Source organism: Pygoscelis adeliae, unplaced genomic scaffold (genome assembly GCF_000699105.1).
Source record: "Pygoscelis adeliae isolate BGI_AS28 unplaced genomic scaffold, ASM69910v1 Scaffold202, whole genome shotgun sequence".
NCBI lineage: Eukaryota > Metazoa > Chordata > Aves > Sphenisciformes > Spheniscidae > Pygoscelis > Pygoscelis adeliae.
In genome coordinates this window covers 1,783,096-1,803,688 of record NW_008824544.1, presented here as the reverse complement: position 1 = coordinate 1,803,688, position 20,593 = coordinate 1,783,096, and the positions used below count along the sequence as shown (strand labels likewise).

At 39.1% G+C, this 20,593-nt stretch overlaps 1 protein-coding gene across 1 annotated transcript in view; it reads right to left on the bottom strand.

The window, feature by feature from the left end:
• Window positions 1-20,593, bottom strand: part of CELF2 (CUGBP, Elav-like family member 2) — a 379,525-nt gene that overhangs the window by 28,941 nt on the left and 329,991 nt on the right. The window contains exon 10 of the mRNA XM_009321743.1: window positions 10,746-10,880. Within this exon, the coding sequence (XP_009320018.1) occupies window positions 10,746-10,880 (135 nt within the window). The remainder of the gene's footprint in view (window positions 1-10,745; window positions 10,881-20,593) is intronic.

The following is a 20,593-nucleotide window of genomic DNA, read 5'->3' as shown; positions in this document are numbered from 1 at the left end:
CAGAGGCATCATCATTATTAGATAATCACAACCCAGGGGCATTAACAAACGTTGAGTGTCTCTAATCCCATGGGGTCTAATTATTCTGTGATAATAACCACACCTCCAAGTTTTAATTTATTCTTGTGGAGAATCTGGAGGGGAGGTGGGGGAAAGGGGGGCATTTTAATATTTTTGCTGAAAGAAGATGCAGTTGGCCTTTCAGAAGGGCTCATCAGTATTCTGATCTAACTAGCATGTGTGATTGGCATTAAATTGCCTGCCCTTTACAGTGATCTCCAGCCAATCTGAGTATTCACCCTTGCACAAACCAGTGGTCTCCCAGTCGCTAACATAGCACCAGCATGCACTGGTTCTGTTTCTTGGGGCAATTTTTGGCAAAGGAGAGGTGGATTTTCCTAGTCTGGGGAGGTTAATTCTCCATAAGGTCCTCTGGCAAACACATGACCATTTGGGGGGAGAGAGAAGTAAAAACTTGCTCATTTTCTGGTATCTTGGAAATGCTGTGTGACATGTCAAAAAGGATGATTCTAGTAAGTTTAAGTGCTCTGCCTGTGCTCGGATAGAACAAAGTAAAAGTGACAGACGCACTTTTTTAGCACCAGAAAAGCAAGAGAGCAAGAAAGAGTCAGGGGAAAACAAGAATGACAATATAGAAAGACATATACTAATATCACAGCCTTTCTCAAATAAGTCAGTGTCCCTCTACTTCTTCATTACTCACAGGTGAACAATTCCTATGAAAGATTGTCCATATTTTCTCAGGGTACGGGAAAAGAGAAGCACCAGTGAGGAAAGGAGGAAGGGAAAGCAGCATACACGCAACATCTGTTCGCTTCTGTGTGGCTGGGTTGCATGCACGTGCAAATGAGACTAAGCAAGACAGAGCAGCAGAGGGAGAGGAGGAGAGGAGTCTTTCCCCATGGCGATCCTTTTGGCTGAAGCTGGCTTTCTGAAAACAGCTTTATATTTTACAAAGTCCTTTGAGTACATTCACTTATACAAGAAAAAAAAGAAAACAGGGAGGTGAACCAATTCATTCAAATTCTTTGCAAATTCAGGAGAAGGCAAGATCTTCAAGAACTGGAGACTAGCTTTAGGCTCATAAATCCATACTCTTCAGTAGTGCATGGGTCTTTGAGAGCTAACGAAGCTCTGTGAGCTTGGGACAAGTGAAAATCAGAGTCACTTATCTTAACCACATATGTAATTTATGTTAAAGCCTAATTTGACATTTCTGATTGTCTTGAAACTACAGTGTCTACACTGAGGATCTTCCACAGCAGTGCAAAGAAGGAGAAGAAAACAGAGCATACAAAGGTACTACAGGTATGGCAGACAAACCTATCAGCTGGCTATTTTTGTAGTTTTCTAGTCTTACATTCCATAAGTTTCCTCCAAACTTATCTATCCAACAGAAGGTATTTTAGGAAACAAGGGGTTATTGATTGGGCATATCTTTGTGAATCTAGATTACTGTGTTTAAGGGTACATTTTCCTGTGAGATTATGAAGATGGAGAGAGAGAGTAAAAAGCAAGTTAATATTCTGGGCCAATTCCATACTGATGCTTCTGTTTTGTTTAAATGTATTGCTCAGTGAAGACCATCCACCTCTAGTGTAAACTACAAGTCATATATCCTTTTTCAGCACTGTGCCTGCAACATATCATGCATTCTTCCCAGCAGACCACAATGATAAATCGCTTTTGGTTTTGGGTGGGATGTACTTTAAAGAGAGGCTGGGGAAGAGAATAATAGGGCGCAGTGGACTGGCTTGGGTTAAACTTCATAGCTGCCCATTAGATATTTCCAACTGTAACTCAAACTGAAATCAAACCAAATTGAAACCCCACAATATGAAGAAAACAAAGAATAATTACTGAGCATTTATGACTCTGTTTTACTCAGTGGGGCCAAGGGCTGTGGCCTGTGTTCATCAAAGCACCACCGAGTTCACATCAAAACCAGAGCATTAGCATTTCTACAGGGAACTTCCAGCTGTGCTCTCGTGTTTATTAGTGCTATCTCACACTATTTGGAGCGAGCTCTTGCTCAGGGACTTGTGCCCCGATGCTGAATTGACCTCCATGTGGAGCCACTTCAGCATACAACCACTTCTAAATCACTTTCCAAAGAATTTCTGATCTAGAATCAATAAGGCTCTACTTGAGGCCAGGATCTCCTGCCTGGAGTACAGGTTTCTTCACGCTGCCCCCCATGTGCCTGCAACATCTTTGACACACTTTCAACACTAAGTAATAACAAACAACAAGCAGTAGCATCTCTCCATAAAAAAAGTGTCGTCAGAGTCCAAGCCTATAGTTCAAGGTAAGCAGTGTTTTTGTTGCAAGAGTGCTAATTACATGCATATATGGCAATTAAAATTCTAGTACATGGGAGAGGATGGTCTGATTCATCTTCGTTTTCACGTCTCTAATACATCTGTCTTAAGATCAGGCAAATAGTCCTTAGGAAGTGTTTGTCTTTCCATTGCTGCAAGATGTGCCTAAAAGATTTGTTTACTTCAGACACTTAGGAGTCCTATCCATGGTATTTTAGAATAGAGATAAACTGTATATTGAAAATTTGAGTCTGTAGGTAAAGGAGTTATGAGTCCAGAAAGTGCATGAACAATAATTTCCATGGAAGAAGGGATTTTTAGTGGGGTGTACAAGCACAACCTCATTGTAATAGCACACCACAAGATACAGTCATTCACCTCTGTAAGCTGCAGAACTCGTGGATTATCTTGTGTCATGTAGAATTACTCAGCCAGGTCCTTTGCAGACCATTTGTAAAGTCATATGTAGTTCAATGTGGCACTTGTTCTTTTCATTCATATTGCACATTTTTGTTCTGTGAACAGCAAAGGCAGTCAAGGGTTTACTTTATTTGGTTTTAAACTCATGCAGTTGTTGGAGATATTTTTGTTTGGCCAATGCATAAAATAAATCAGCGGCCCCATATTCAAACAACTAGCTCTTTTCAGACAATGCTGAAACAATTATGTTAAAGACATTCATAAACTGTAATTCCCATTATGTTCCACAATTTATCCTGCCTTAGGAAAACAGATCATGAGTATCCATGGACACGTGCACAATTCAGTAGGGTTGCAGGAGCAGTGCTGGCAGTAGTAAACCTTAAATAGTTGAAAGCTCCTTCAAGTGCATGAGTTTTGCTAAGATTTACATTATTTCCTGAATATTATGAACTCCAGCATTTTCTGGGCTTGGAACTTCTGGTAAGATATATAGCGTATATGCTCACATATCTACCTGTGTAGCCAAGCTGATAGTATCATGTTTCTTTAGTGGAAAACAACCCTGAATGAACTTGAAATAGCTCTTCCAACAGAAAGAAAAATAGCCTTTTTTACAAACCGTGATTCTTGTGGCTTGAAATAGAGATTAAGAGTGGGGAAGAGACACTTACAAAATGAAATGTATTACAAAGCTTTATTTGTATACTGCAAGCAAAGTAAATCCTGAAATGTCCTAAGGCAATGGATTTCATACTTTAGGAAAATTATAGTGTACTAATGTTTAAAAAACAAACATGTCTCCTGTTGAATTAGATCCTACTAATCCATGGTTTAGTACTGTACACTGTTTCCACTGTACACTGTTTCCTAAAAAAAAAAAAAAAAAAAAAAAAAAAAAAAAAAAAAAAAAAAAAAAAAAAAAATTCCTAACCCCCCCCGAAAGATTTAACTAGCACAATGCTTCATACAAAAATATGCACGTATTTCTGTCCTTCAGCATACAATTTCGGTATTTATGCAATTCTGAGGAAACAGTCGGAGATTTTTCTGTGCCAAAAATTCATAAAACGGTAACGCTTATTCTAAAAAAGAGGCAAGGAGCTTTTGCAAAACATCACTTTCTGCAGTTGTCAGGCAGCCTCACACTTCTTCACTGACAGGTTCTGCCCACCCTAAGCCCAGTCGTTTAGCAACCGAACTTCCCTAAGATCCTTTAGGCTGAACTGATACACCTGTTCAGAAACCCGTTCGCTAGGAGAATGTACAAAGACCTGAAACATTTTAAGGGACAAACCTGCAAACAGGTCATTCTGGTTAATTGATGGCCTGTCTGCTGCCATGGGCATCCTTCAGGTTATCGCTGGCTCGGTTTTCCAAATGAGGAGACCAGGGAGAGACACCGCTGTTCCAGGGAGGCTCCGCGGGAATTCATCACCCTTCACCTCTCCTTTTACTGCACTGGGACTCTGGGAGGTTTGCAGCCACAATTCCTACTCTTTTCCTCTTTAGGCATTTAAGACATTTTGACGCATTATTAAAAATACAAATATAGGTCAAAGATACATGCCCAGTTTCCTATTTTTGTCTCCAACATGTGCATTTGGATGCCTGCTTAAGGGTGACCTAATTATCAGATGGGCTTAGCAAGCAATGTATCTCTCCAAGAAGTAGCATAATCTCTGGGCACTACGAGCAGTCAAAATCAATTCACTTATTTAGGAGCCTAACCACAGACTCAGAAACTTAACACTATGTGCGTAAGCCCAGCTGACACACAACAGTTCAGAAATATACTTCTCCCATCACAAATCTCCTTGAACTAGGCAGTCAAGTGACAGGCACTGGGTGGTGGACATGCAAAGGCAAGATTTTCTTCCAAGGCTTCCTTGCAAACACATACTTTTAAAAAATTGGTGCTGAGATCAGGGTTAAGGCATTGGACTGCTCTGTGCTCAGAGCACTAAGATAATGGTGCTAATAATAAGACTAGATTTAAATATAAATTTGAAAATCATACACTTGGATTGTTTAAGAATCCATCCAGCTGAGGTATGTGTACCGTATGTACACTGTATATATAAACCTTTTAAGATATGCGTTACATTTATCAACTGTATCTTTATCCTAAAAATAATGAACATTATGCTAGGAAAGTTTCCTATGTACTTCAAAACTAATAAAGCTTATTTTAAATGATTTTATAATAATGGTACCTTATTTTAAATGATCTTATAACAATGAAACCTGCATTAATTCCACATGAAATGGTACAAAAATAATCAGTTTGTACTACAGTATGAAGAGTGCCATTCTGCATTTTAAGCCGATCTTTTCCCACATGAAACATCTACCTCAATTCACTCTTTAGCAAACTGTCAGACCTTCCTACACACCTACTGGTAGGGTTATTTTTGGATCATCCTGGAAGCAAATCACAGCTATCTCAGTGGGTGCACTGGCCTCTAACAAAATGTCACGGTGGCAGACTTGCACTGCTGATTGGAGAAAAACGTATTGTACTGAAGTGAACAAAAAGAGAATCTTCTAAGAATGATTATTTGAACATTCTTCACTGCTTCTTAGCTGAAGCATCCTGTATATTCTGTAAAATCTCTAACATTTCAACAATTGTGTTCACAACATGAATGCCTTCAACTAACAAAGACAATCTTCGTGCTATATTAGGGGGCAGAGAAAATAAAGAACCATGGACGTTAACTATAATTCTCTGCTTTTAGCAGGGGGAATGGATGAATTAATTCTTACAGGACAGGCCTGTAAGCAGTTTTTTTTTCTCTTTTTCAGTTTATTCTATACTTCACAGACTTCCTTTTTTGGGGTTGTTATTCTTTAATGTCAGCATCTGTCTGAAAATGAGTATTTTTAGACTTTTGTGCTTAGGAGGGCTTTTTTTTTCAACATAAGAGTTAATGGCTGAATTCTGATATAATATGGCAAAAGCTGGGCTGGATTTTAAGAGGTCCTTAAAGAAAAAGGTCTTACTTTCTACACTGACAGTATTTTCTTGCAGAAAGATTTCTTCCTAGGTTTACACAGCAGATAAACCGAAGCATGAATAGCTAGTTCAGCTGTGTGAATAAATAATAGTTTAGAGAATCAAATAATCATGAAAATGTCACGGAAAAGCAAGGCTCCTAAGTCTGAAACTGAATTAGCTTCTGGTTTAGTAATTCTATCCCCCCACAGCTCAGAAGTTATATTGTGTATGTTTACACAGATAAATTTGGATACATAATTAGATGTTTCGTCTCTTCATTTGCACATAGAAGGGCTTTCCTACTGGCTACTGAAAAAACATTTATGCATGAATTTTAAGAAACAAAATTGAAATGAGCTCACAGAGCCTGGGGAATCTCCATCCTTGGAGATATTCAAACCTTGATTGGACACGGCCTTCACCAGCCTGCTCTGAGTGGTCTTGCTGGGAGCAGGAGTCTGGAGTGGAGACCTTGGGAAGTGTCTACCAACCTATTGATTCTGTGACTCTAACGTTATGGCATTAAACAATAAAAATCTGTGCAGCGATGGAGAAGGGCAAGATGACAAAGTAAGCTGGTGTCTGAAACCCAACTTCCATATTCTTCCTGTGAGTACAAAACATTTTCCTGCTGTTGCTTAACATCAGCCTGCAAAAAGATCAGGAGCTTCATAGCTCCGGATACCAGGAAATTTGTTACAGTGCCGTTTCAACCTTGTACCACTCAGGACAGTCAGAATAAACATTATTATCCTTGGGACAATTAGGCTAGCGGGTCAACTGAGGCAAATTAAATGTCAGACAGTGTTAGAGGCAGATACTCTCATCCTGAGCTTGTATGTCCCTCCTTCACATCCACCTCCAGGCCTTCCCACCACCCACTGAATTAAACATAAATCTCTGCAGCCTCCCTGCAAGCTCTTTGCTAGTCGATCCATTTGCAGGACATGTCAAGGACAGTCTCTGGAGGAGAGAACAAGGTTCCCGACACTCAGCTGAGATTCATCCTGCCTAAATAGAGAAATTTACAGTGTCGATACCTACACCTGAGGTAGTGCCTCCAAAATCCCTTCCCAGTTAATGGGAAATGCAAACTTCCAGGGCCCAACCAAAAGGGAGTTGAGACAAACTGGCTCAGACAACCTGGAGTCAAGTAAAAGCTACCCCAGCCCAAATCCTTACGTTATGAAATACTACAGGTACCTGCCTTTAAAACAGGAACGTATTCTAAGCAAGTGAAATGAAAAGAAAGTGAAGAATTAATTAACTAAATAGAGGTGATTAAAGTAAACAAAGGAAACAATTATCATATCAAAATAAAAGACAAGAAAGATGATTAAATGAGTCTTCAAAAGACCCGTGAGAAACTCATGAAAGACATAATATGCATTTACCTGGTTTTTATTCTTTCATGATTTCACATTTTCATTTTTATTCACTACCATCTGATAATTGCAAGAAACAGTTACTTTAACCATGGGCAATTTAAACCATTTTAATTTTTTTTCCAGGGCCAAGAGACAAAAGAACCTATTTATTGCCTGAGGGGATTTTTACTAAAATGAAAGCTTAATCTTTCATGTTTTTTTAAGCAAAGGCTTTTAAAAAATAATTTCTAACAATGCTGTAGGGAGAGACTTCCATGGGTATGCAAAATTGAAATTATAAATTTACAATTATAAAAAAATTAATAGTTTGGGGGATTGCATTGTCTCTGTTCTTTCTGAATGAATACTGTTTCAAGCTTAAGAGAAAGTATTTAGCACATGGAGAAGAATGAGTGTCCTTAGACTCTCTTGCGGTCAAAGCTATTTAGTAAGAATGCATGAGAGAAAGATCACTGGAGTTTAATTTGTTTGGAAATATGTGATTGTATGAACCTTGAAGAAGGAGTTTCATACAGATTGAACAGTCATTATTAGATGCTGAATATTTTTCTTTTCTTTTTGAGTGTATTGCAAGTAGAAGCCAGCAGCAAAACTCGACATGCTCAAATATCAAACGCCCTGTTGGTTCCTCATTTCCTGGCCTGTTTTTCTGTGTTGCCAATGCATCAAAGTTGCTCTGACCACCATCCCTCCAGAACAGTTTGATGCACTGAAGGTTGCTAAATCTTATCTACATAGAATAAAGCTGCGAGATGAATTTTAACTGAAGTAACCACCTTCTGGGGCTCTTATGACACATGTCTACAAAGGACGGAACAAGAGCTCTTTGTCAAAGATTGATTCAGAAGAGATCTTCAGGAGAGATATAGTTATATATGGGTAGAAACATGGAGATGATTTATGTGGCTGCCATGGTTTAAGGCATATTAGAAGTACATGCTCATGCCCATCCCTGTTCCATGCAGTGTTTTGGCTTTCACAGCATCAAAAGGATTAAATTTAAACATGTACCTTTGCACTCTCCTAAATTTGGGCAGTTTTCTGAACCAAGAAATATTAATTTAATGCATTATCTGGAGAGACACAAACATTTCTTCCTGGGCTTAGTGCAGGCTTTGAAATCAGACAAAATATTTTACACTTATGAAACACAACAAACGGAAGTGTTTTATTAAAAGAAAACTAGACCAAAAAAAAAATTCTCAAGGCCTCCAAATATCCACACATTGAAAGGCAGATTTAAATGTTTTCTGCCAACATATTTCAAGTTTTAATGGAAATACTTTGAGCTACTATGAAAAGCTTTATCAGAATAAATTCATTTTCCATAGAGCAGAGAAGAATCATTGAAGATATTATTCAGGTTTACAAAATATTTAATAGGGTGGAGAATGGGGAACCAGATAAGAAAGGTTAAACCGAAGGACATTTTAACAAGGCTTGATTTTAGCCTTGGTTGTGCAACATAAATTGGTCAATGGACCTACTAGATATAGACTTTCTCTTCGACACACCAAGCTGTCTAATATTAGAAACAGTTGTGTACAGCTACTATCTATAAGGCTTTCAAAAGCAACTGTCATTCTGAATACACTATTTCAAAGGCTACATGTACAGAAGTTTTTGAAAATAACACATCTTCAATGTATTAGCCAAAATCATTAATCTCTTTGGAAAAACGTTGGCATCTGCTCTACAATACCACCCTCAGAAATACTAAGCTCTAGTTATCCCAAAGAAATATCTGCCCAGCCCAGCTGAAGCACCTTTCTAACCATGTGCCTCCGCAGACTTGGACATCAGATGAAACCACCTTCCAGGTACTCAAGGAGCCTCGAGATCAGGTTAAAATAGGGAACAGCAAGTCAGCCAGGCTGGATAAGAAGATTGTGTTGGAGAGGGAGAGAGGAAAACGTGGACCTTAAGGATGAATCTGAGTCCTGTGCTAACACAGCAAGACAAAGAGCATGACAGAAACATGCTGCTGCCTGAGGTTCTGGTGCCACTTTGCTGCAGAGCAGCAATGATAAGGAAAGTTCATTTCCAGCCCCTCTGCACCGCAGTGCACTACGTTGAGTTGCCCTGAGAAGTCTTGTCAGCACGGCTCAAGAAATGCTGAGCATGCTTTGGGAGGACAGGCTACTTAGACATTTAACAGCTAAACTGCAGAGGTATTACAGAGCATGCATGAAATGCAACATTTCTGCTTCTATAAATGGGTGACATTTAGACATGAGTAGCACAGAAGCACTGACACTAAGACAAGCCTTTTGCAAAGCCTTAAGCCCCAGCTCCAGGACAGAGGGAAGAGATTGCTCAGGTTTAAAAAAAATATATCAGCAAACCAAAATTATTTCCACCCTATCTGCTCAGAGGTGTTGTGAATGAGTATTATTTTTAGGTCGAGATGAAGCTCACACCAGAAACAGGAAAATGCTGCACAAACTTAGTATTAGCCAAGCTGCCTTCCATTTAACCTCTCCCCCAAACAAACAATGAGACTGTAATATAACGGGAAGCGTTGGCCAGCTTTAACACCCGGCACCACACTCGGTCCCAGTTCTATTGTGCAGTGAAGACTGTTTTCCTTACTGATGAGCTCAAACCGTCTGCCATGAATTACTTTTTCATGGGGAATAAATACACACTTAAACAAGATTAAACACAAATGTTCTTTAGTGGTGTCTAAAATAATATGAATGTTTTTTAGAACAGCAATAAACACACTTCATGATGCAAATAATTACACCCTGCAGCCTTTATGTAAAGACAAGCGGCTGGAATCTTGACTCAGCTACATCATTGTAAATCCAGAGTAACTACACTGAATCAACAACTCTCTCCGTGGATTCTGGAGATGCTGAAGTGTTACTGAACTCTGGATTTGCCCTGATTTCTCTCTACGGTTTTGCAGACGTGGGACGTGCATGGCTGGAAGTCTACATGGTGGTCATGGAGGCACCACCACCTCTTATCCTGTCCCTTATTCCCCCATAAATCTGTCTTCTGCTTAGTCCAATGAAGTCAGAATCTGGCTGTGTATTCCTTGTGCAACTGATGTCACTTCTGTAACTGTATTCTCGGTTAGGACCAGAACAAAGCTCAACTGAGGCTAGAGCAAGGAAAAGAGAAGGAAAAAAAGAGAGAACTTCTTCACAAAAATTCATGACGGGTGAAGGCAATACATGCATGATGTGCTGGGAATCAAAGATCTGTCTCTCAGGGATTAAAAAGAACTACCTTGGTTGATCTTTCTGTAGGTTGGGAAGGATTGACTCATGTTCTGAATTCTTTCTGAAAAGTACAATTTAGCTTAAGTTTCCCATGCAATTGTAATTTTCATCTAAAGTTTTGTGAGATGGGTCCATTAGGCTTTAATGGCCCCTGAAATGAGTCTGGAAAGGTGAACATGCCCACCTTGGACCACTTGCAAAATTAGTTATTTGCTTAAAAATAACAGCAACAAAAATGTGTTAAGCTATTAAAAGGGTCTGCAGAAATTATATGAGCACACAACATGGAATCACTGTTTTAACTATCATCTTCCCATTTACTCTCATTTTTGTATTTTGAAAGCAAGCACTCTGCTCTTACCGGGACTTGTGAGGGCTCCCAGAGCACCAGTCGTTGTGGAGAGAGGATTTGCATTGGTGGTGGTAGCTGAGGTTTGGGCGGCGGCTGCTGCGGCTGCTAAAGTTGCCAAATTCTGTAATTGTAAAGCGTTCATGCCTGTGTGGAGAAGCAATAGGGTTAATTAAAATATGTAATAAAAAAAAAAAAAAAAGCTATTTTCCATGGTCATGGAGCTTTGGATGTACCTTGCCAAGAGATTAAATTCTTCTTTTCATTCCCAAGACATCTATAATCTGGGAACCACCTCTTACAGTCCCCAAATAGCATCTCTCACCTCTCTACCTTTGAGTTGAGAGAACACAGCAAAGGCACCAGCCTATAGTTCAGGAAAATTAAACCAGGTTTGTGCCTCTTCTATAAGGGAAGTGTAGAATTAAAAGTCATTTAAACTCTGTGTGAAGCCCAGGCGCAATACTATTTCCTGACACAACAGGAGGTGTAAAGAAGATAACTAACGTTTAAAACACATTCAGGACAGGGTCATATAATTGGGATGAATACAATTTGTTTCCCATGTCTCCTCTGAATATATCTACTAAGGCTACACTGCGCAGTAGCCAATAATTGTGCTGATTTTCCTTTTGATGTTTCATTTCTAAAAACACATATGAACTAAGAACATCAGATTAGTATCAGTCTGATCACAGAGCCATCATTGAGGTAGGGGCTTTCAGGCCGTAAGCTCTGGACTGTGATATCAAGTGTACTCAGTCATCTGTCACTTCATTGTTTTAGAAGATGTGGGGAAGATATACCTGCATTTCAATTAGGACCTTCAAGAAATGCATGCATTTAAATAGCAAAGGCTTTAATTTAGATGGCAAGTAAAAAAAGGACAAACAAAAACCAGAATTTATGTGAAATGGAAAAAAAGATGATTAAGGAACAGCAAATGGCATTCATTTGACTTAAATCAGAGGGACAGGAGTCTGCTTCTCCAGAGGCCTTCAAAAGTACCTACCTTTTACCTTGGACTACACAAAGTACTTAGGCACTTACTCTGAGGTGAACTGCTTCAGTAAGAGACTAAAATGCAGATACAAGTTAAGTGCTAGCATTAACCAGACTGGACCCTTCTCAGGATCCTTTGAATAAGATACAACTGTCCACAGGGGCGATGATCAGACTGGGTGTCTACATACAGACGTGAGAGAGATTGTTTGCATGGCAGTGAGAGTTCATCCTTTTTGCTTTGGACACATGAGGGAGATCTGTGCATGCTGCCTGAGCCCTCAATAGAATTGACAAAGTGCACAAAACACCCATAAAATACTAAAACAGTTTCATAATGTTCTTGTAGTCCTGATAATATAAGTACACACAAAATGTTAAGTGGTAGGAAGAGCAATACCTTTTTTAGACCAAGTGATAGAGCTGGGAAGACTATATGAGTTTTGGGGAACACCCAAAGAAGGGCTCGAGTGCCTGGAAACTTGTCCAATTTTTTCTGAACGTTAGTTTGTCTAACAAGAGATATTACTTCTCCTTGCACACTTTGTTTCTCAAACAAGGGGAACTTAACAACAACTTGGAGAAGATGAAAAAAAAAGAGGTTAAACATAATACTTTGTAAGTATGTTTGAGAAGAAAAAAATGCAATGAAGGAGAGGTATTTTCTAGGAACTGAGAACTCCTGCAATAACTGAGAGTGATATTACTTTCAAATGCATGTGTTACAGACTCAGGTTGGTACAATCAACGAGCCCCATAAAGAGGTATTCCCACTGTCCCAGCATTAGGAACTCTGAGATGAATCTTGATATAAACATCTCTTTGTGAATAAATCCCCAAATTTAAATACAGAGTGTTCCAACAGGCAGGTGGGTCTCAGGTGAGCACCTAGCATGGCTGAGGTTCTAACTTCTGTGCCTCAGTCAAATGCCCAAAGTCAGCTCAGATGTTGGTGCTTTTGAAAATGTGACACAATGACTGTGTTAGGCATAAGGTTTTAGTTGATCCAAGATCCACCACTTTGCAGTCTGGAATCTACACAACACACTTGGAGGAATTACGTGACCAAAAAAGCTCTTTCAGGTTTCTTTTGGAGGCTAAGTTTTTTCTCAAACCCTACCAACCCAAACTATTTTGCAAGGCGCAATAAAGCTACCCTAGTCACAAGTCATTATTAACCTAGACAATTAGGTGTAAGTACTAAATAAAGAGATCACGGGTCATTGTTGCAATTTGGTCAGTCTTCTAAATGAGGTCTTACAAAGTTTAAGTGCTTAAAATACAAAGATAACTCTCAAATGGCGAAACGGTACCTTAATTACATGGACATTTTATAAACATAAAAGAATTAGATATTGGATACCCAAATGAAGAGAATAAAACTGCTTAAAATATCTCAAATCTTGAACAAAGTCATCTTCTAAAGCAGGAAAAGTTGACTGGATATTTTTAAAACCTTTTATTTTTACTATCAGTCTAAAACTAAGTTTTGGAAATAGCATCATATTAACAAATAAATTTCTGAAACCAGAGATGGTAAGGAAATTCCTAACGGTTTTCAAATCTTACCTCTGGTTTAACTTGAGAACTTTTCAGTCAAAAAGTACAATTCAGATAGAAATTCAGATAGGATCTTTTGCTAGCATCATTTTAATTTATTTTTTTTAATTACTCAGTTAACCTACTTGCTTGCCTCAGGTGTAAAATTCTTTTTTTTTTTTTTGTTAAAAAATCCTCTTTCTTTGATAGTAAGATTCTGCAGATTATTTCAAAGAGGATTTTAGGAATGGAGAATACTCAAGCTGGGGTCCAGCTCTTCGCAAACAAAGCAGACAGTGGTTCTCAAAATGAGATATGGAATCCATTTTCATCCTGGATTGATATTTGGTCCTCAAATATCATTTACCTTCCTCTTTCATAAGAAGTGTAAGTAATTCAGCAAAGAATATCAAGCAAACTTTGCTGGTCTTCACTGAGGCCACATTTCATGCCATTCTGTAATGGAGATTTGGTAAAGCAGTGGGTTGCTCTCTACCATGGCAGCATGGTTTTCTATCACCCACTGGTTAGTTATTCATCAGAAGGATCAGTCATAATCAGCTTATATTTCTTCTGTGGGGAGATTTCCACTTCGGACTTCTAAACAGCACACATGGCAGGATTAAATAATAGCGAACAAATACAGAACGGTACTAGAGGACAGACTGCAAAACAGCTTCGCCTAGATGAAATCCCACGTGCTTCTGGAAAATGCACGGACTTTTCTCCAAACCTCAGTTTAGAAGCAAATGGATTTTGAAGTAATTTAATACTGCTTTTTCTATTGCATTTTATATGCACGGCTTTGTCCATGCATGCAAGGCTGCAGAAGGCTATAAGCATAGAGGGCTGTGAAGCTGGAAGGCAGCATACACACACTGTACAGCACTCAAGGAAAAGTACAGCAGGCAAGACAAGGTCAACAGGCAGTGGAACAAACAACTGCTCTCTCTGGGCTTGCGAACCACTGTCGTGTCTGTGTGGATGCAAAACAAACACCAGCATTGCCTCATCCCACAAAAACATATTTTTTTTATAGTGGGACATTTCCTGTGGAAGCACAAGAGGAACCCATCAACTTGATGAAAGAGTTTCAATGCCAAAAAAAGATTAAGAAGAGCTAGGCAGTGACGAAGTCGTCTCCCCACCCAGTCTGTTTTACTGTAGAGGTGACTAAAAGACATTGGCCGCAAACCAGCTCTGCAGATGTTATAGGGTGTCAGCTTCGGTGCCTTCAGGAAAAAAGACTGCTTGCTGTTGTCACACATGCGTAAGAGAAGGACAGTAAGGAGCCCCGCTGAATTGAGCACCTGACTGCGACTGTCAGCCAGGACTCATGGCACACACCGTCATCCAGCATGCTCTAGAGCTGATTGTATCAACAGGTTTATCGCTTAATATGCATCCTCTTTAGGATCCTCTGCCTGCTCAAACATATAAAAAATAAGTCCTGTCATCACTGTTTCACATTCCCCAGGCATTTTACCATCTCTGCTCCTTCTTTATTGGTTTCTCCTGTCAACTTGTCAAGTGCGTCAACATCCCACTTGCTAGGACAAACTTGGAGGAGGGAAACCAAATGCTCTCAAGTCCCAAACCCAAAAAGCACTTTGCTTTCAAATGGGGATTTTTGGTTCAATTGAATTTTAGCCAAGGTATAGTTCTGTGGGACTAATCTGCTCTCTCATTCTCTCCCCTTTCACACACTGTCTTCACACATTTCACATCCTACAGCTTTTTGAAAACGGTCCCAAATCCCGCAACAGAGCTGGACCGCACATGAGTAGATTGTTTTTATTTGAAAGTGCTGCTCACTCAGCAAATGCACCTCTCTGAAGAAATGCAAATCGCTTAACGCTGAAGAACAGCCTCATAGGCAGAGCTGCACATGAAAAATGAAAATCCCTTTGTAGGGGAAAAAAAAAACTTCTGGGTAAGGAATAACTCTTGATCTTCATGATGGAGACAATGTTGGGAATTAATGGGAAATTATTAAAAAAACCAGAATCACAATACAGTTTGATTCCATTTTTAATAACATGTATTTACCAATGTGCTATCAGCTTGGCAAATACTCAAGATTGCAAGGAAATTCAACTTTCATTTTGTTATTTGGCAGATTAAAAAAAACAATTAAATTATGTACAAAACAGATGCACAGTATGCCTTGCTTGAAACTTAATATTTTTTAAAAAAATATTTGTAAGGATAGGGGCATGAAAATTTAATTTAATGTTCACCTTAGGTAATTTTGTGTCTTATTGTTCACAGCAATTACCATAAATCTACATATCAATAAGCGAGAACAGATGTCAGTTGTTACAAGTGCTTGCCAATCAGGCCTGTTAAAAAGTGACAGATGGATGGTGATAGAACATTCTCATAAGGCCTATTAGCACATTCGCAGGAAATTTTTGTAGTGCTGCACAGTCACAGATGCAGTTCTGTGAAAACACGGGGAAATTTGAGAGCATGAGATTTACATTTTACAACTTCTTGTGCTGCCTCCGACGCAAACTTTCATACAATGAAGCAATATGCCTCATTTCAGTCACCACAGCTTTTCTCCTGTGATAACTGTAAATTTGGAATTACCGGGTATTTGTAGAGGAGGCAACAGAGTCATGAACTGTTCCTGAAGACTTCTTAGGCCTCATCAGCTCTTGGGTTTCCAAAACGGTAATAAAATCATACTCGGAAATAGTTGAGATTCGCTTGCTGAACAAATTCCTAGTATAGGAAGGCACTGGCTACATTTTAGTGACAATATATGCACAGAGGATTTCAAAGTCAGTGGTGATTATCAGAACCAAATCTGGATAGCTCATAAGCAGTTCCCACTAACTTGACTTCCTTTTCTTTGGAAATTTTACCCTCCCCAGTTGTTAGGACTTATTCCTTCTGAAGTAAATGCTGACTGCACCTTAAAAATTGTGGATTAAGGTAAAATTTATCATCTCCAGGCCAAAAAGCAACTGTTTGCTAACACTGACATCAGGCATTCCGGATGCTGATGTTGAAAATGGGGGTAAAGGCTTCACGGCCTGTGCCTGAAAGAGTATGATTTTATTCCAGCAATATTCTAAGAATTAAAATAGACAGGAGACCTGAGCGCTACCGCCATCAAACTGTATATACTCTGTGCCTACCTTTAGAAAAGCTGCTTATCTGAACAGTGCTTAAGGTACCCTGACCATTTAGCACTTGATTTAGCGAAGCCTTTAAAACAATTTTAAGTCCACATTTGATTCTGCCCTGTTTTTTAAGAGTATATGCTTAAATCTGACAGAAAGCTAGAGTTACTAGTTGACTCAGGTAGGATTTCAGCACATTTTCAAGTTATGCATGCTCTAAATACGTTCCTGGCAAGAAATGTGCTTTTCTCAATTGAAACTTCCCCAGTCCTAGTGGGAAAGATTCATCTGATCTAACTTCATCCTAATAAAAGTTACTCGCCCAGGATCTTGCTATAGTCAAGGAGAGAGAGAGAACAGATGATTCATCCGATCCTAAGATAGACAGATTAACCCCAGCCCTTGGTAGGATGAATTGCAGCCTGGGAGTGACTTCACTGACATTGCAGGGAGATCAGATGCTCAATTTCCAAACTGCTGAGGTTCAGTGGGATGAATTCCACCCACTGAGGGGCCGAGGCAATAAAAAGCCCCTCTCCCTCCTTTCGCTGTTTATGGAAAGCTCAGCCTGAGCTACAGATCTTCTGCCCAGACTCGGCCAAACTTCCACATCATGCACTTTTACCACCTGAATAAGCATGTCTTGTAAACTGCCGAGCATTGGTTTTCCTCTCAAGGTGCCTCTCCTTCTCCTGTGAGCAGGAGACATGTGGAGATTGAGAACGGGCTCACTTGCTTCAAACTCTGCCTCTCCAAAAAATGCTAAATGGAGTTATTTAATTTATTAGCTAAAAAAAAAAAAAAAAAAAAAAAAAAAGCTAATTGTATGGGTTAAATTAAGTAGGACTTTCAATGGAATTACTGTTACGAAAGCTCAATGTCTTTAGTCCCGGAGATCAACATTTTCAAAACTGGTAGTTATCTTTATGAAACAGCTCTGTCCCTTGAGCTGGAAACAGTTTCTCAGTGACCTTTACTTTTAATATGATATCCCTAAAGAGGTCATAGCAGGAGAAGCCCTCCTTCGATATGGCTCTGCTGGAATGAAGCCACCAAAGAGTCAGAGGACATAAAGGATCTTTGGGCCAATGCAAAAGTATAGATCTTTTTGTGCAGATGGTCCTGGCTTCCAACCGGTCCCTCCAGATCCACTGAGCCAATCCGAAAATTAGAGGAAAATATTCAGAAAGCAGAACCTCACAGAGTTTCTCTCACCCATCTGCTCCTACAGACTCTGCAACAGGAGGAAATCTGGCTTGGGTAACAGAAGAAGGGTGGAATGGATTGAACAGGGCTCAGAAAGGGCCAGAAGTTCAACCCAAAATGCAACCAAACTGTGAGAGTTTGGAAAGGACTGGAAAAAACCCATACACTGGAAAAATATAATAAGCCCCAGCTGTAGAGGGTTTAGGGATCTGAAAGCCAAATCAAGAAAAGCCAAAAGCATGGTTTCTTCTCCTGCATGACTTCAGAAAGCAAAATACGCTGCCTGTTCAATGAAATTAATAGAGTCCCTTTGTGTCTTTTATGAGTACTGTACATGTTTATACATCCTGAATGGTCACACATATAGAGATATTTCTGTATGAGCAAATATTTATTCCTGCCAAAACATTTTACATTAGTGGACAATAAAAAACCTTCATAGATCATATATTTTTGAACATTTCAATTTTCTACAATCACCCTATGTAATATAAAACCTCCCTGTTTATACTGCCTGTATAGTACTTTCCAGGTTCTCCTTAAACACACAGGTTGGCTTAAGTAACTGCAGCTTTTAAGACCTGATCCAGCGCCTGCCAAATTCAATGCAAACGTTCAACTGACATCAATCTCCTTTGAACTAAGCTTTCCATGCAATTTGTATGTATTTGAAGGAGGAATCTGTTTTGCTTGAAAGGTTGCTAGTGCTTAATGTAGCTTGCATTGTCTTTTTAAAGTAAGCAAATCAAATCACATAATGTAATTCATCTACATTATTAGCCTTCCCCAAAGACAAAGCGCAAGCTAGACACTGAGGCTTGAGAGGCATGTGAGAGAAAACACTGCCTTTAAATTAGCATTAGCAGATATCGGAGGAGGGGAGGAAAAGTTAAGAACTGCTCACTATAAAATATACACTTGATGATGGTATGCGCTTGCATGTTTTACAGAGGAGAGCGAAGCAGAATTTGACATGGTAGGGTTAGCTCCTGTAACCAAGACATGGGGATTTCTCTAATACCCAAGGCAGCATTACCAACTCTCCCAACTTTATTACCAGTCTCGACATATTCTACTGTACTCTTCAGCTTGGCTCCGGAAAGAAAACAATTTCATGAAAATCTCATTTTTCAATAAAAATGAGAAAACCTAAACTGGGGAATCAAGTGTGGAACCTTAAAGCTTGGAAAGCTAAATGGCAAACTGCTACTTTTTGTCTCTCAAATTTTAATATCTCACAAATTTTAGTTAAACCAGTTTCATAATTTGCTTGGACTTCACGTATGATTTACGAACATAGGGCAAAGGCAATACCAAACATACAGTAGGGCCAGTGGGCTGCCACAGCAAGAACAGCACTCAGTTTTAGAGCTGGTGCTCTGTGTGTTTAATGTCTGTATGTTAGTGAGTTCTTGAGAAAAATCCCCATTTTTCTTTGGATTGGATCCCCAGCTCCCAAACAAACAAACAAACAAACAAACAAACTCTAATTCTTTTCAACCAGAAATGCCTAAAACCCCCACTCCTTTTAGTAAAACCAAAGAATCCCTGCTTTTGCCACATAAAAACTACTTTAAGCAGACTGAGGCATGATATTAGGGAAAGGGCATTTAAAACGTCGCACTGAAGATCAGTGGCTTTGATCTGCTAGGAAACAAAATTGCTTTGATTTAAGAAGTAGTATCGCTGAGGACTGCATGGCAAATATTTCTTCACATGTGCAGCAGAGTGTGTGCTGTGTCCTTTCTGTTCAGTACAGAGACAACATGGGCTTTAGCAGTACAAATAAATACTTGCAGATCCAAAGAAAGGCCCTTAATTTTGGACAAGGAGGTGGCTGTATTAGAAGTCTTAATTTAGCAAATCGTGACTTCATCAAGACTTAGGCACAAAAGAGGTGCTAGAGCCCTGACATGTAAGAGTGAAATTTCAATGGCTCATGTGGCTTTTGATCAAACTTTCAGTGTCTGAATTCGGTGGTAAGCACACCCATTGACTTCAAAGATAAAAGTTGCACCCCTCAAACTCAAAGTTCAAAGAATCTGCAAGCTGCAATGATGGATCATCTTTAGCACCTTACTCAATTGTGTCGAGATTTTATTCCTCACCTTGAAATATTTTATTAATAGGCAAACTATTCGCAATATGGAAATACATATTAGATTCATTTTGGTAAAATGAACATATATAGCTTAAGTTAAAAAACTCTGGGCCTTTACAAACATTCACGGATGGCTTCAGCAGGCAATGTAAGATCTTGCTGCAGACACAGGAGTATTTTCTATTCCTTTCACAAAACATAATAAACGAATCTTTAATACTAGATGCACAACATAACATAGTACCACATGATTTCTGAGGAGAGGACATGAACTCTCAGTCCTAATGAGGAAATAGCGCTTAGTCTTTGCACGTTCATGTAGAGCTGCAGCTTGGAGAGAAATTTAATATCACTAATTTGACCTTGAACATCAAGGTTTAAGACTTACATGTTTTGGGGAAAGAAAGGAGTAAACTTCAAGCTGTTTTGATAACATGAATATAAGATAAAAAATACATATTTTCTAGTAGAGGCAGACAATCATTAAATTATCCCATAGATGAGAGCATTAGCAATCTAATCTTTAGTCAAGAAGGCATATCCCACAAGTAACAATGATGTGCCACTACGATTTCTTAAGATGATTTTCTACTAGACTCAAGACCATATGGTTTTCAGAGAATAAATCACACCCCAGATTGAGACCCCATCCTCAAATTACTTGACTGAAATTCTTAGTTTCAACACATTTCTCGGAGACAAAGCTGAATCTACACTAACAGTGAGAAACAGGCAACAGAAAACTTCTAAGGTGCACATAATGCAATGGATATCACGTTATTTTTCCTCGGTGTCTCAATTCTTTCATTTTGTAGACCTAACCAAATATGAAAACACTAAACGCAACCTCTGAGCTCAAAGCCACTTCCAAAACTGCG